Source organism: Chelonia mydas, chromosome 2 (assembly GCF_015237465.2).
Source record: "Chelonia mydas isolate rCheMyd1 chromosome 2, rCheMyd1.pri.v2, whole genome shotgun sequence".
NCBI lineage: Eukaryota > Metazoa > Chordata > Testudines > Cheloniidae > Chelonia > Chelonia mydas.
The window spans coordinates 182,596,268-182,613,791 of NC_057850.1; the positions used below are offsets into that span (position 1 = coordinate 182,596,268).

A 17,524-nucleotide genomic window follows, 5' to 3' on the forward strand; every position below is an offset into this window, starting at 1 on the left:
CCTATTAATTTCTCCTCATACAGAAGCTGTTCCATGCAGGACTTTGGAGCAGATCCCGGAGCTGTAGCACGGAGCAGCTCCAGAGTAGTGGAGCGGCAGGTTTTTGCCTGGAGCTGGAGCGGAGCCGGAGCACAGCTCCAAAGCCCTGGTTCCATGCCCCTAATAATTTTTGTTGCCCTTTCCTGAACCTTTTCCAATTCCAATCTACCTTTTTTGAGATGGGCGACCGCATCTGCGCACAGTATTCAAGATGTGGGCATACCATGGATTCATATAGAAGCAATATGATATTTTCTGTCTTATTATCTTTCCCTTAATGATTCCCAACATTCTGTTTGCTTTTTTGACTGCCGCTGCACACTGAGTGGATGATTTCAGAGAACTATCCACAATGACTCTAAGATCTCTTTCTTGAGTGGTAACAGCTAATTTATACCCCATCATTTTATATGTATAGCTGGGATTATGTTTTCCAGTGTGCTTTACTTTCCATTTATCAACATTGAATTTCATCTACCATTTTGTTGCCCAACCACCCAGTTTTGAGAGATCCTTTTGTAGCTCTTTGCAGTCTGCCTGGGACTTAACTACCTTGAGTAGTTTTGTATCATCTGCAAATTTTGCCACCTCACTGTTTACCCCTTTATCCAGATCATTTATGAATATGTTAAAGAGGACTCGTCTCAGTACAGACCCCTAGGGGGCACCACTATTTACCTCTCTCCATTCTGAGAGCTGACCATTTATCCCTACCCTTTGTTTCTTATCTTTTAACCAGTTACCAATCCATGAGAGGATGTTTCCTCTTATCCCATGATAGCTTAAAATCTGTTTCAGAAGAAGTTAACAGAACAGGGCAATTTATCAAGTGACCCATCCTATCATCAGTCCCAGCTTCTGGCCATCAGAGTTTTAGGGACACCCAGAGTATAGGGTTGCATCCATGACCATCTTGGCTAATAGCCATTGATGGACCTATCCTCCATGAACTTACTTGGGCTGTGTAAGGGGAGGGCAGGAGAGCATCAACTTCTGATGCTCGCCTCACAGCACAGTCCAGGTGGGGAAACTGACCTGGATGCAGGGAGCCCTGGCGTTGCTCCTCACATCATAGCCTCCTAAGGGGATGCTGAGGAACGTTGCGGGGAGGGGACAAGTAGTATCTGTGCATCACTGCTCACACCCCCGCCCCACGTTCCGTTGCCGGGAGAAATCTGGGCACCCCGCACGTGTCGCCTCTGCGAGTTTGTGGTGTTCCCCTGCCAGCCAGCAGCATGCACCTCTGCACTGCCTCACTGCACCCCCCCCGACCACAGCACTCTGGGCAGTCACCCGGGTGGCCCACCCATAAGGCTGACCCTGGCTGTGTGTGAAGTGGAGCTGTGTTCTAAGGTGAATTAGTAAGCTGTGGTGTACTTTTCATTTGGGAACAGCAGGCCTGGTAATTCTGGGAGTGTCCAATGAAGCAGGGGCTGGACACTAAAGGGGATTCTCGCAGGACTCAGGGGTTGGTGTATCCCTATTGCTAACCTGTAAAGAGAGTGCAAGGCCTGGAGGGGAGTGCTTGCGTTGCCAGGAGGATCAAGGAGCTGACCCCAGGCAAGGCATAGACAAGGGCAGGTAGCGAAGTGCCTCACAATCAGGATGCGACATAATGTCAAAAGGCACAATATCAAAGTATTCTGGGACATGCTACATTTTATGGTCTTCATTGAGCACTGGGATTTTCAGAGGAATCTAAGAGAGTTAGGCACCCAACTCACATTAGGGTTCAATGGGAGTTAGGTGCATAAATCCTTTAAGCCCCCTTGGAAATCCCATTCTACAACAGTACACTGGTCCACCACATAAGTGCTTTCTTTTAATCTTGAACCACAGCATCACATCATTAAATCACAACACACAAGTGACTGTACCTGCAGTGATGTGCTCTGTCTGGTTTGATGCTACAGCATTTTGGACACTTATAAACCACCTGTCCTGGCTTCAGCTGTAAACTCTCAATGAATTCTTTTGTGGCATTACCTTTGGGCACAGCACCCTGGAAATGAAAACAAAGATTTCAGTACCCACAGTGTTCACCAATAACATCAAGAGACCCAGTTCAAGCTCTTGGAAGGGAAGAGAGATGCACGTTTCCCTAACATCAACCATAATATTTCACAATTTGATTGAACAAGAGAAAAGATACAGAAAGGACACTATTGTAAGGCCATACTATAGTACGTAAATAATAAGCAGGGTGTAATCCTTATCTGTTTACTTGGACTTGTCATCTGACCTTGAGTCACAGCAAACTGGACATATGCATGTGTTCTCATAAAAGTTACACAACTGAAATGTTTAATGTAAGTAAAAATGTTGCAGACAAACATATTTTGCGTGTGTTCATAAATGGCCAATTTGTTTTGGGTTTTTTAAATGAGAAGTTTTAGAGAGATGTTAAGTATACAAATACCACTTTAAAAATAAGGCCCAGAAAAAGAAATAAGATGAGTTAAAATTCTTGCACTCACTGTGATAGTGCAGTTTCTGAAGTCTCCCCTTAAATATGCATCTTTAATATTGCTGAGTTAATGTTACTGAAGGAACCTTAACTCTCAAAAGACAGGAAATTAAAGATCTCCAACCTTAACATTAACAATTTCACTGCAAAAACGTTAATTAAAAAAGCCTGAAACATACCACATGAATGACTGCTAGTGTGGAGGTACATATTAAAATAAATCTTGTGTTAGGAAAACAACATTACAATTGACTTTTGGTGGAAGAGTTTTTATAGCAACAATGCTTTCAACTACATTTTTGACACTGGACATGCTCTTCCTTGTAGCGACTGGCTCTTTGCTCTAGCCCCACCGCTTCACAGTTTCCTCACCTCTGCCTCACTGCACCTATCCTGTCCCCATCATCTCCTTTCTATGCCCCCCTTCTTTTGTCTTTCTGTTTAGCTGATACTCTCATAACAAAACCCAACCAAATAACTGACAAAAAACCTTAACACCCATTAGCCCCTCTGCCAGCCACCATAAATAAATAAATGTGGAACTAACATGACATTTACTTATCACTCTACTTCTGCATTATGTCCCTTTCTCCTACCCTTTGTCTGCCTGTTTTATTTAGATTGGAAACTTTTTATGGCGAGAACGGTCTCTTACTCTATCTCTATACAATGCCTAGCACAATCGGACCCCTCAGGGACACTACTGTAATTCAAATAATTTACAATAAAAAAAAAAATCCTTCAAAATATGAACTGTATGTGAATTGCTGCAGTGCTGTATTCCTGAGTCTGACGACAAAAGCTTCAGTACCTCCACTACCGCTCATAGTTGACCAAGTTTACAGTAAGCAGCAGTGAAACTGCCCAGAACTAGGTCAGTTCCCTGTTGCTGTTCCTGAATAAGATGCAAGCTAAGCAATAAATACAGGCATTAGAGTTTTCATGATGGGGGGTTTCACCCGCAAAGTGGAGCTTGGGGGAGGGATCAGAGTGTCAGAGACTCTTTCAACATTCCCAACATCAGCCACTAGACTCTGAAGGCAGAAGAGACAAAACTTACTCTCCTTTTTGTCAGCTAGAAGAACAAGAACTTTAAATTTAATCTACTAGCCAGATATGAAAGACAGGGCCATCGAAGATGATTTAGGGATAGCACTCTGATAAAAATCCCCTACCAACAGTTCAGAGATGCGAGGAGAAAGGGGGGTAGGACTGTGTTTTTGACCAAGGCAAAGTCCCTGGATACTGCACTATCCATCTTGTGTTTCAAATCTAACCTTAGATTCTTTAGCCTTTCAGTTAAAAGGAATCTGGTACATTTTTGAAGCCATGGAGATATGGGCTGATATTATTAGGGGGATTTAATGCTAAAAACAGACATACAAATTAGTAGGTATAATCCAAGAAATTCAGCTAAATCATTAATGTGAAAAAGAATCATAACTTTTTCACTACAGAAGTCATTGTAATTTCTTTCCTATCCCATTCCGCTGTAGTGACATTTGATGAGACAGACAATTGAAACAAGTTTTTCTAGCTTTCCGGCTTGTCAGGTCATGACAAGCCAAAAACATTGTATCTAGTACTGGTGAGTAAAAGGGTGTTAGTCTCTCTCTCTCTTTCCCTTTTCACACTAATAGGAAGCTGTTCATACCAGGCTCAAGAGAATCTGAGATTTGGTCCCTTACATTTGGTGGGTCAATCTGACACAACAGAATGATATATTAGCATACCACAACACCAAGCTTACTGATCACGATGACACACAAGTTATTTAAATCTGCTATTCACCAAGGGCCCAAGTTCCCCCACATCTGGCAGGCAAGAATAACATAACAGTATACTTACTGGGTCTGACAGCATAGCTCGAAAATGTGAAGCCAAAGCCAGGAAAGCCAACATGTTGAACAATATCCCATTGATCACACTATAAATGTAGTCTCTCGATGGAACCAACATAACAAGAAGGACTACAAAGTCTGCATAGAAGACAAGCATCCAGGTCACCACAGCACATGCAATACCACAGCCGTCTCGAATAAACCACATTGCTCCCAAGGAACTATGGCTAGGAGGTGGAACACACTTGTCTGGCTGGAGGTATTCAGGTTTCCTCTCAATATCTCTGAAGCGGTGGATTGGAGTAATCATCATAGGTTATAATGTTCATACTTGCATGTGAAAAAGAATCAAAAATAGTCGTCTTCTGCTTTACAAATGAAACTCAGAAAGCTCCTTCTACATAATGGTGTGAGAAGCATGTAGAAGATTCCAGGCTGCAGAAAGAGAGCTGAAAACCAAAAAGAAAGTCAATAAACATAAAACTGTGTTTTAGAGATAATCTAAAGTTTATATAGAACTTCTTGTCCAGAAGGAGCCCAAGTGCTTTTCAAACTTTAATCAGAAGACTTATAAATTATACATAGGAATCCCTTAACCCACCACTGCAAAGCATCCACTGCTGGGGAGAAATGCTTCAACTATTTAACAAAACACAGCACAGTAGTTAGGTAGGAGCTGGTAGGAGCAGCTGCAGAAGCAGCCAAACCAGGAGCAGCACTGGGAGAGAAGGGGTAAAATGGTCGCAAGCCAGGGCCGCTCCTCCCCCCGGCACCTCCTCAGATGCACAACTGAGAGATCCCACCACACTACTGCCCAGGTGGTGCCTCCCCTCCATACTGGGTCTTGGGGAAAACCTGCAGAGAAAAAGCAGCCAGGGACCCCAACTGGACCAACAGCCAAATGTTTGGGCATTCAGAGAACTTTGTATAGTTCTGACTGGACTTTCTCTGCCCTGTGCTGACTGGCTGTTTGGTCTAGCCCTCTCCTTCACAGTCTCTTCACCTTAAGCTTTACTCCACCACCTGCCCCTCTTATCTCCCATCCCCTTTGACCCCTTGATGTCCCCTCTCCCCTTTTTCCTTTCCATTTATGTTATCCCCTCCTAACTAAACCCACCAGAAAAAAAAATTTAAAATCACATTGTTCACTCTGCTTTCATGTTATTACCCATTTTCTTCACGCAGTGCCTGTCTTGTCTATTTAGATTGTAAGCTCTTCAGGGCAGGGGCTACCTATTACAGTGCTCTGTATCTGTACAGTACCTAGCACAATGGGGCCCAATCCAGTTGGTCTTTATGCACTACCATAATGAACATGATTAATAATAATAAAATAGGAAGTGAGGATCATATCCAACTGAAACAGCAGGGGAATTTAACTCTGTAGAACTTTCTTACTCAAACTAAAATCTGATCACGTCCCAATGTTAACAGCTTTAACAACACTTAATTAAAAATGCCATGAGATTTTTAATTACCACAAGAGAACAGCTCCCCAGTTTCACATCTCATCCAAAAGACTGATGATCATATACTTTGCCCTATAAATTATGTGTAACTGAACACATGGTACTAACAAGCAAACTGCATTCAGCCATAGCAACACAAATAATGTACATCCTATGTGATAGGCAATTTTTCCCCTAGACCATTTGTTGCAATTTCCTATGCTTCTCTGTATTTATTCCCTCTTCTTCATATCAAACTGGAAAAATCTTCCTACAGAAAACTACACCAGGAGATTTCTAACATTCAGAAGAAAATTATTTTTCTCACACTTTGTTGAAATCGGTCAAAATTTTGCCAAAATTTAGCAAGGTCCGTTGTACACATCATGATCGCTATGTTTGGTACATATTGACAACATGGACCATCTGCTGAGGATGACTGTCACTAACAAACCCTTGAGAAGGATTAAATTCCTCAGTGGATTCCCTTTTTTCATAAAGAACATGTATTCTAGTGCAGATAAAACAATATCAAAATAACTGCTAAGGTATCTGGTAGATTCTGAACTACAGCACATTTATCTGGCTTCCATTATAAACTACTATTTCTAGAATTTTATCTCCCTTTTAAAAAGGATGTATATTATAGTTTCCCATTAGAAGTCAATATCTTAGTCTGGAAATATATATTTTAAGTAGGGCCGTCGATTAATTGCAGTTAACTCACGCGACTAACTCAAAAAAATTAATCGTGATTAATCACAGTTTTAAATCACACTGTTAAACAATAGAATACCAATTGAAATATATTAAATATTTTGGATGCTTTTATACATTTTCATATATATTGTATTCTGTGTTATAATTTAAATCAGTGTGTATTATTTTTTATTACAAATATTTGCACTGTAAAAATGATAAACAATAGAAATAGTATTTTTCAATTCACCTCATACAAGTACTGTAGTGCAATCTCTTTGTCGTGAAAGTGCAATTTACAAATGTGGATTTTTTTGTGTGTTAGATAACTGCACTCAAAAACAGAACAACAGAAAAATTCAGTGCCTACAAGTCTACCCAATCCTACTTCTTGTTCAGCCAATTGCTATGACAAACAACTTTGTTTACATTTCAGGAGATAATGCTGCCCTCTTCTTATTTACAATATAAAGTAAAGAAAGTAAGTCACCAGAAAGTGAGAACAGGCATTTTTGCATGGCACTTTTGTAGCTGGCATTGTAAAGTATTTATGTGCTAGATATGCTAAACATTCGTATGCCCCTTCATGCTTCGGCCACCATTCCAGAGGACATGCTTCCATGCTGATGACGCTCGTTAAAAAAATATGGAATTAATTAAATGTGTGACTGAACTCCTTGGGGGAGAATTGTATGTCCCCTGCTCTGTTTTACTCACATTCTGCCATATATTTCATGTTATAGCACTCTCGGATGATGACCCAGCACATGTTGCTAATTTTAAGAGCGCATATGCTGCAGATTTAATAAAACGCAAAGAAGGTACCAATGTGAGATTTCTAAAGATAGCCATGGCACATGACCCAAGGTTTAAGAATCTGAAGTGCCTTCCAAAATCTGAGAGGGATGAGGTGTGGAACATGCCTTTAGAAGTCTTAAGAGAGCAACACTCCGATGTGGAAACAACAGAACCCGAACCACCAAAAAAAACCAAACCTTCTGCTGGTGGCATCTGACTCCGATAACGAAAAATGAACATGCGTCGGTCCGCATTGCTGTGGATTGTTACTGAGAAAAACCCATCATCAGCATGGACGCATGTCCCCTGGAATGGTGGATGAAGCATGAAGGATATATGAATCTTTACCGCATCTGGCACATAAATATCTTGCAACCTCAGCTATAACAGTGCAATGAGAACACCTGTTTTCACTTTCAGATGACATTGTAAACAAGAAGCGGGGAACATTATCTCCTGCATATGTAAACAAACTTGTTTGTCTGAGCAATTGGCTGAACAAGAAGTAGGACTGGGTACACTTGCGGACTCTAAAATTTTACACTGTTTTATTTTTGAATGCAGTTTTTTGTACATAATTCCACATTTGTAAGTTCAATTTTCATGATAAAGAGATTGCACTACAGTACTTGTACTAGGGGAATTGAAAAATACTATTTCTTTTGGGTTTTTTAAAGTGCAAATACTTTTAATCAAAAATAAATATAAAGGGAGCATTGTACACTTTAATATTCTGTATTGTAATTGAAATCAATATATTTGAAAATGTAGAAAACATCCAAAAATATTTAAGTGAATGGTATTCTATTATTGGTTAACAATACGATTAATTGTGATTATTTTTTTTAAATCACTGGTTTTAAAATCTTAAAATTAGGGCTGTCAAGCGATTATAAAAATTAGTTTTATTGATTCACTTTTTTATTATTATTATTAAATATCAGCTAAAAATTGAGATTAGAAAATCTTGGCAAGGGAGCAATCAATTTGGTTTAATCACTTAATATTTTCAAAAAGCTATTGCATGTGTACAGTAGCTACTTTTCAAAGTCTAACATACCAGGTGTGTTTTTAAATTCAGAGGCAAGTCAAAAATTGTTTTACATGATGCCAAAATACATATGTACACAAACCATAAGTGCTCCTAAGGAGCCACTGCCATCCTTAAATATAAAAATCCACCTTTCAGCAAAGAGATTTTAACAGCTCCTTCTACCTAGCATTTAATAGTCCTCTACAAGTGGTTAACTTTCTACATCTACTTCTAAATATTAGGATTACTCATCTATCTGGAAGGTACTGAAGAAAAAAAAAAAAAGTAATGCGAGTGCATTTTTCCAGCCTGATACAGAGGAGAGAAGGACTGTGTGTTCATCAAAAGTCGAACTGCTGAGTTTCTAGAGACAGAATGTATGCTGTGCCTAGTTTTCAGTTTAATTGTTAAAACCTGTCCAGCGTCTCAGATACTGGAGATGGGTGCTAAAGAAAAAGCAGTCAGAAATATAGACATATTTAGGACTTAACAAATCATGTTGTCAGAGAAACTTCATTTATTGTCTAGCTGAGAAATTAATGCATCTGCTGATCTGAAATCTCAATGCTGGATCCCAATATCAACCTGCATTACACAGGACATGCATTTTAACTGAAAGGGTCCTCATTGACTTGGTCTGATCCTATGAATAGCTGTGAACTCCCTTAGACCCGGATTCTGCAAAATATGACCACGCTTAACTTTACTACCAAGTGTTAGTCGGACTACTCATAGTAATAATGTTAAGCATTGTAAGTAAGTTCTGCAGGGTCAGGGCCTTAATTCCTAGATAATGTGGATAATATTACCACTGCCACTACTTGAAATCTGCCAACACTTAACTTTCTGAAGTACATATAAACTTTCTGAAATTAGAGAATCATAATGTTCCCATCTTGCCCTGGAATTTATGGTCACCTAATCTGACCTCCTGCATAACATAACCTAGAGTACCTCACAGAGACAGACAGAGAAAGAACCTGACTTCTTGAAAGATTTGCAAATCTAGGTTATACTTAAAAATATAATCATCTCAATTATAACTGTATCATTTCCTTTCACTTCAGGTTTTTTTTTTTAAATTAAAAATATTTAAGACACACTGTGGTTGTGTGTGTTTCATAGAAGCGATACCAATTCATTGACACTATTTAAGGAACTGGCAGATGTGGTACTGAAGTGATACTTTTTCAGTAACCAAAGGGCTTAAATGCATTATATTTTCAAATAAGGGTATCTACTGTGATAGAAATTGGTAAGGAGGTTTATTTGTGTACCTGTAATTGTGAAAGGGTGATAATTTATGCAGCATAAATCTTCTCGTTATCTAAAATGTGTCTGCCAAAATTTGCCCAAATGAGTTCTACCAAGGGATCTGTGGGATAATTATAAAGAGACAGAAAACTTTAATGTTTTCTAGTTGCTTCTGGTAAGACTAAAGCGCTCTAGTTGATCAACAGGAGGGAACTTTTTAGCAGTTCAGCCACATTTGGTCTAGCCCCTAGGTGCTTCTCTAGTGCCAGCAACATGGAAGCAGTGGTATAGACTGGACATAGGTATTTTTAAAACTTTGATTTCAACTTGCTGGAAGCAAGATCAGATGACACATAGGAAAAAGTTGTTCTGGCTACACTAGCATTCCCATCATTGCTAGCACTAGCATTGCTAGCTGCACCGGTGGTAGGACAACAGTTTGAGGTTTTCTTAAACAGTCTGGCAGAAAAATAAATATTATAACCCTGTTAAGGAACACTAACTTAGCTTAGGTACCTATCAAGGTTCAAACAACCATACTGCAAACTCCCATGATTTTATCATGAGTCACATGATATTCTTCTTACAGCTACAGCTCTTGGAGTCAATATAACATCATTGGGTCATACCCATGGTTCACAAAACTGTATTCATGTGGTTATTTGTGTAGTGTATATGGGGCTATAGCTAACAGCTTTATGAAAATCAACTCTTCTTAGCCAATACATCAGAGGCCAGAGTTTTATTTCTTGATTTGAAGCGTCTGGTTTTGGGTGGAGGTTTAATGGGAGTTGTATATTTCTGAAGAAAGCAGTTGAGCAAGGATAAGTATATGTAAAGAGAACTTTTCCCCAAGGAGTAGGGGGAGGTAGAAATTAGCCAGCTTCAAAGGCAGGCCTGGCTTGTCTGTGAGGTTGAAAATCAGGTCTGGAGACTCATTTCTGACAGCAGCAGATGGGGCTGTATCTAATAGGCAATGAGGAGATATGGTTGTTTAAGAGACACAGAACCCAGTTCTCCTCTCATTTACACAGTGTAAATAAGCAGTAACTCCACTAGTCAATGGAACTACATCAGTGTAAGTGAAAGGAGAATGAGGCCCATGGTTTCTCAAATATAGAGATATAAATAAATATATTTTCTGTCCTAAGTAACAAAGAGCTTTGTTTGTGGTACACTATTTCTCAGAGCAGATGGTAACGGTTTTTGTTTGAAATCTATATAATTTCTGTATGAGTTTACCTTGCATTAGAAGTTATTTTACAGAAAGAATCAATTTATGGTATTTGGTATTGTTTAAAGCACTAACCACATCACCATCTGTTAAGGGCATTTCCACCTTGCTTTGTTCAGGAAGAAGGTAACAAAGAAAGGCGAAGTCTGTGCTGGGCGACCTGTCAAATGTAAGGATGCACTGGATCAGGGTGAACCATGTCTAGTAGCAGGCGACGGGACATAAAAAAGATTAAGGGCCTGATCCAAAGCTCATTGATGTCAATAGGCTCTTGATTAAGCACCTGAATAGATCTACGGCCGTTTCAGAACATTCAGTAGCATTTAAGAAAAAGAAACCCTACATACACCACATTTTAACTGCCACTGGAACAAAGAGGTCTGAAGTTTTCTTGTTTCTTAAGATCTTGCGGGCTTAGAAAGGGCTAAAGAAACATCAGCTACTCAAGCTGCATAAAGAGAGAGGTATAAATCCTAGAAATATAAACACAAAGGAGCTGAAGACCAAAACAGTGAATGGAGACATCTTGCTTTCTGCTGCTAGCTATAAAGCTTTACAAGATGTTGGACAGGAGAAATATCACTGGTCTTTTAGACCAGCCTTGCTATTTTGATGCTGGCCCAAGACTTCAAATAGCAAGTTCCAGACCTCAGACCAGTGTAATTCACAATATTTCTCCACTCCGCCGCTGCTGCCAAAAGGTAGTCATCATGAAAAAGCCTGCTTATGTGGTGAATACGGTTTTCAGTATCCATTTTGGGAAACATAATGCTGTAAGGAGCGTGTTACCCAGAGAACCCCAGTAGTAAATTTTTAGCGTTGATCGTAAATAAGAAGCTGGAACTTACAACTATAATTTTCAATAGTGTCCAAGACAAGGTGTTAAGGCAGAAAGGGCACTCGGAGTTAAAACACTGGACCAGAGAGAAAATTATACAGCGGTTAGGCCTCTAACCTGGGACTTGGAAGACCTGGGCTCAGTTCCCTAGTCTGCCACAAACTTCCTGTGTGATGTTGGAAAAGTCACTAGTGTCTCCAGGCCTCAATTCCCCATCTGTAAAATGGGAAGAAAATTTACCTCACAGGGATGTTGTGAGGATAAATATATTAAAGACACTCACATATTAAAGTGATGGGAGCCATATAAGTACAGTACCTAAAATAGATATACCATGACACATCATGCACATTTAAAAAATATGTATCTCTAAACAGTTTTTAGAAATACCCTCTCACTATTTCATTTCTATTCAAAGAATGAAGCTGCTGTGAAAATTATTATTTCATAGTAGGGGGGCCTGTTTGATTATATCAAGTTGGACTGTGAGAATCTACTTTCCTATTAGAAAGTATAGAAAAATCTGATATTCTTGAAGTTGTAAGGAAAATTGTACAGATTAACCCCAAAATTAATTTTAAAACATCATCTCTAATCTAGAATTTCTTTACTGCAGTTTAAGCCTGGTATTTCTTGTTCTGTTTGCTGAGACTAACTGCCAAGAATAATTAATCCCTGTGCTCATTTTAATGTTCCTTTACATATTACATATTAATAATTTTAGTTGCTATCCTCTGAACATCACCCTTTAAAGTATAGTGCCCAAATGTGAACACAGTACTCCAAGTGAGGTTTAACCAATATGGAGTAAATCAGAATAGTTACTCTGCATGTCATATTGCGCTTTAGCAACATGAATATCACAGCTGGGTTGGGGTTTTTGGTTTTTTTTGGCAAAAAGCATCACATTGATAGCTCTCTCGATTTATCACCCATTATAAACACCTTGATCTTCCTCTCTCTGGCACTGTACTACTACCTTCCCATTATTTCTTCATTCTATATTTGCGCATTTGAATATCCCTTCTTTATGTGCACTTCTTTATCTTACCTTTACAGAATCTCAGTGTACTGATTTCAGCCAGTTTTATTTCTGAAGACTGTACTGCATTTAAACCTCATCATCCAAGTCACTGATGAAAATACTGACAAGTGTCCACAGCACCCCATTCAACACTCCTCCATTCATCTGAATGGAGCATTAACACAATCTTTTTTGTCTCTAAGTCTACTCCTCAATACTGCTATACGCTAAGGATTTTCTAGAGGCTTCGGCTATCCCAAAGCCTGTGGAAGCAAGTATTCTGACTAGTCATCTACCTCAGTGGTTCTCAACCTTTCCAGACAACTGCACCCCTTTCAGGAGTCTGATTTGTCTTGCATACCCCCAAGTTTCACCTCACTTAAAAACTACTTGCTTACAAAATCAGACAAAAATACAAAAGTGACACAGCACACTAGTACTGAAAAATTGCTTATTCTCATTTTTACCATATAGTTATAAAATAAATCAACTGGAATATAAATACTGTACTTACATTTCAGTGTATAGTATAATTTGTCTGTATGAAATTTGTTTGTACTTACTTCACTAGTGATTTTTACGTAGCCTGTTGTAAAACTAGGCAAATACCTAGATGAGCTGAGTACCCCTGCAAGACCTCTGCGTACCCCTAGTTGAGAACCACTGACCTAGTGCAGGATATATAAGGGGAGTTGCTGATAAAACTTACTGCACTGCAATATCAATGAGACTGCAAGCAACCTTTTATTCCTTGAGTTCATGCACCCTGGAGTATATTCAACTACAATTAGGATAGTTTTAATTTCTAATCTTCTCTGAAATGACCTTAACATTGAGATTATGCTGATCTAGAGCATAGAACAAAGAGGATTCACTAGCTACTGTTAGTCACATCTGGACTACTTTACCTGGTCAGCTCATAGAGCAAATTTTTCATATTGTCCTCATTTCAACAGAATGATCCAGTAAGATGTATTACTATACCTCTTTCACAACTAAGGGCAGGAAAGTAGCATTCCGAGATATTATACTAAGATGCTTGTTACACTAAGGCCAAGTGTACACTACAGACCTATGTCAGTATAACTATGTCATATAACCCATGAGCATGTAGTTATACCGAGCTTCACCTCCCGTGTAGACAGCACTATGTCAACGGGAGAACCTCTCCCATCAACATAGCTGTTGCCTCTCGGAGAGGTGGATTAACTATGCTAATTGGCATAGGAGTGTCTTCACTTAAGCGCAACAGCGGCACAGCTATACCAATGCAACGTTTTAAGTGTAGACCTGCCCTAAGATAAGAAAAACTAGTCATTAAAAATGCAAACAAGCGAACAAAATGTCATCACAAGACAAGTTCCCACATCTCTCGTACAGAAACCTATTAAGATTTGTAGTCACAGTTTCTTCTCTTAACCTCATCAGAGTAAAGAGAGCGGTCCATAGGAAAGGCGAGAAATTGACAACTTTCCACCCAAGAGAGCAGCATCATAATTCTGTCTTCACTGCACTATTATGCCTGGTGAAAAGCATTCCTCTTAAACCCTATTCCTACAGCTGGATTAATAAAACAAATATTGTCATGAAAACGTCTTTGTGAAGGGCTTATCTTATTGAACAAGTTTTTAAATAGGTATGTGTAGTTTATCTATAACTGCAACATTTAAATAAAAACTAAGAATTGAAATAGAACCTTTATTATTAAAAATGATGCAAAATATTTCTAGTAAGAATTAATATGCTGAAAACCTTCCATTTATTTGGAAAAATAAAGTTTATTTTATGACAAAAAAGATCTGCAATTGCATCAAACTTCTGGGGTCCTTGATCTCTAAATTTCTGTGAACATTTTGTCCAAATGCAATACTTCTTATTATGATCAGTCCCATAGATGAAATAAGAACTACTCATGGTAGTAAATTCTACAGTCAAACAGCACTAGTGTTTGTAGGACTGGCTCTTTAATGTACTTTTAAAGGCAATGACAGAAACAAACATGTAGCTTCACTTTTACATAAAAGTTTCAACATTGACAGTCATTACCTTATTTTAAAAAAGCCTTTTTGTTGCTTTCATCAAATACTGAAAAACATAACTTTCACTGAAACTGGCCTCAAGATCCTACTGTCTTGTTGTAGATGGCAGTCATTTGCTGTAAAATATCAACACACTTTCTATGTTACCCTCATAATGGAACAATATGCCATCACAATTTGAGTGAAAGCCTCTCTCCCTCTGGCTTATTTGCATCTTCATCACCTTGAATGTCCAGCACAGTAGTCTCATTTGTGTGTCTGAAAATATACTTGCCCTTATTTGGATTGGGAGCCAAGAAAAATCTAACAGAATTCTGATCTGCACTCTGGGAACAGATTCAAAAAAGGATTGCAGGTGAAAGATAAGTATTTGTGATTTATTTTCCTAGGTTTTCTCAAATGCTGAAGAGTTCTAGTGAACAATACCAAATTTATATATTTATGGAAAAATTATTTTATGATAATGTTGAAAGAGCTCTAGAAATATTCAGAAGTATTAAAAATAAATCAATAGGAATTACTTTTCTCTAACATGCAGTGGTTCTCAACCAGGGGTACATGTACCCCCCTGGGGGTATGCAGAGGTCTTCCAAGGGGTACATCAACTCACCTAAATATTTGCCTAGTTTTACATTAGTGACGTGAGTACAAACTAAAATTTCATATAATGGTTTGTTTGTACTGCTCTATATAAGTTACACTGAAATGTAAGTACAATATTTATATTCCAATTGATTTATTTTATAATTATATTGTAAGCATGAGAAAGGAAGCAATTTTTCAGTAATCGCGTGCTATGACACTTTTGTATATTTATGTCTGATTTTGTAAGCAAGTAGTTTTTTTTAGTGAGGTGACACTTGGGGTACGCAAGACAAAACAGACTCCTGAAAGGGATACAGTAGTCTGGAAAGGTTGAGAGCCACTGTCTTATAGCATCGTAGTTTTAGGATGGCTTATACATAAAAGTGGAGGTCATAACTTTTATACAGTAGTATGCTGTTATAAGCCCCAATTAAACATCAAATGATGTACAAAGCACTTTTCAGATGAGTGCAAGTGTTTAACTGTTCAAATACTTGTTAAAGATCTCACCGGCACTCAAACGTCTTTATTTTAATTCAATTCTAGGTTGCCAGGGCACTGTCCAACTGTTGAGGTTGCAGAATTTAAATCCCATGGCACCTCATTAAAGGATGTGTTTATATACTGTTTTGAACAGCATTGTTCAGTAACACAAACAGTGCTAGGATGCTGAAGGCCTAAATGAAGTAAAATAAACTTTTTTAAAATAGGTAAAAGTCTATTTAAAAAGAACAGGATAGGTTCCTGGGTTAGTGTTTTTGTTTTGTGGTTGCTGGTAAACACACACCACAGGAACCTATCCTTGCAACAAAGCCTGTTGCCAACTGTGTCCACATATCTATTCAGGGGACACCATCATAGGGCCTAATCACAACAGCCATATTATCAGAGGCTCGTTCACCTGCACATCTACCAATGTGATATATGCCATCATGTGCCAGCAATGCCCCTCTGCCATGTACATTGCCAAACCAGACAGTCTCTACGTAAAAGAATAAACAGACACAAATCAGACCTCAAGAATTATAACATTCAAAAATCAGTCGGAGAACACTTCAATCTCTCTGGTCACTCGATTACAGACCTAAAAGTCACAATATTACAACAAAAAACCTTCAAAAACAGACTCCAACGAGAGACAGTTGAATTGGAATTAATTTGCAAACTGGACACCATTAAATTAGGCTTGGATAAAGACTGGAAGTGGATGTGTCATTACACAAAGTAAAACTATTTCCCCATGTTTATTCCCCCCCCACTGTTCCTCAAAGGTTCTTGTCAACTGCTGGAAATGGCCCATCTTGATTATCACTTCAAAAGGTTTTTTTTTCCTCTCCTACTGGTAATAGCTCACCTTAACTGATCACTCTTGTTATAGTTTCAGAGTAGCAGCCGTGTTAGTCTGTATTCGCAAAAAGAAAAGGAGGACTTGTGGCACCTTAGAGACTAACCAATTTATTTGAGCATGAGCTTTCGTGAGCTACAGCTGAATGCATCCGATGAAGTGAGCTGTAGCTCACGAAAGCTTATGTTCAAATAAATTGGTTTGTCTCTAAGGTGCCACAAGTACTCCTTTTCTTCTTGTTATAGTGTATATGGTAACACCCATTGTTTCATGTTCTCTGTGTATAAATACTGTATTTTCCACTGCATGCATCCAATGAAGACGAAAGCTTATGCTCAAATAAATTTGTTAGTCTCTAAGGTGCCACAAGTCCGCCTGTTCTTTTTGCGGATACAGACTAACACAGCTGCTACTCTGAAACCTATTTAAAATGAGACATCTTCCAGGGCTGCTGCATGGGATTTACCTTTTAAACAGTGCCAATGTGAAAATATCAGACTGGTGCAGAGGCCAAATGTATGTTCCCTTGGCAGAAACAGCTCTAGTAAATGACATGTGGGGCCTGATCCTGTGCTGTTTGAACACACCCCAACTCCCCCAAATTTCCATGGACTGCAGTAGACGTTTGAGGACCCCAAAGAGTGTGGAAATGGGGTCCTGGCCGCCTGTGGGAGTTCTTTATATGCTCTGAACATACGCCAAAAAGACTATCGTTACGGGTGGAAAGGGACCCTCGATGTGCATGGAGCACTTGTTTGTTTCGCATTCTCCTTAGCCACATGCTCCCCGAGATTTCTCTCCCCCCAGCAGCCTGTGCATTGACTCACTTCTTCAGCCCCCACCCCCTTCCAGCTACATCTCCCCAGCCAAGCGGAGAGGG

General features: G+C 39.0%; 1 protein-coding gene across 3 annotated transcripts in view; it reads right to left on the reverse strand.

Moving 5' to 3' along the window:
- The window catches only part of ZDHHC3 (zinc finger DHHC-type palmitoyltransferase 3), a 43,744-nt gene that overhangs the window by 25,569 nt on the left and 651 nt on the right, over positions 1 to 17,524 (reverse strand). For 2 of the 3 annotated variants that reach the window (XM_037890235.2, XM_037890238.2), the window contains exons 2-3: positions 4,355 to 4,796; positions 1,917 to 2,041 (exon numbers count right to left, since the gene is read on the reverse strand). In XM_037890235.2, the coding sequence (XP_037746163.1) occupies positions 1,917 to 2,041; positions 4,355 to 4,660 (431 nt within the window). In that variant the 5' untranslated portion in view covers positions 4,661 to 4,796. Of the gene's footprint in view, positions 1 to 1,916; positions 2,042 to 4,354; positions 4,797 to 11,768; positions 11,868 to 17,524 lie in introns of all 3 variants that reach the window. The other variant, XM_043540774.1, reaches the window with a different exon arrangement.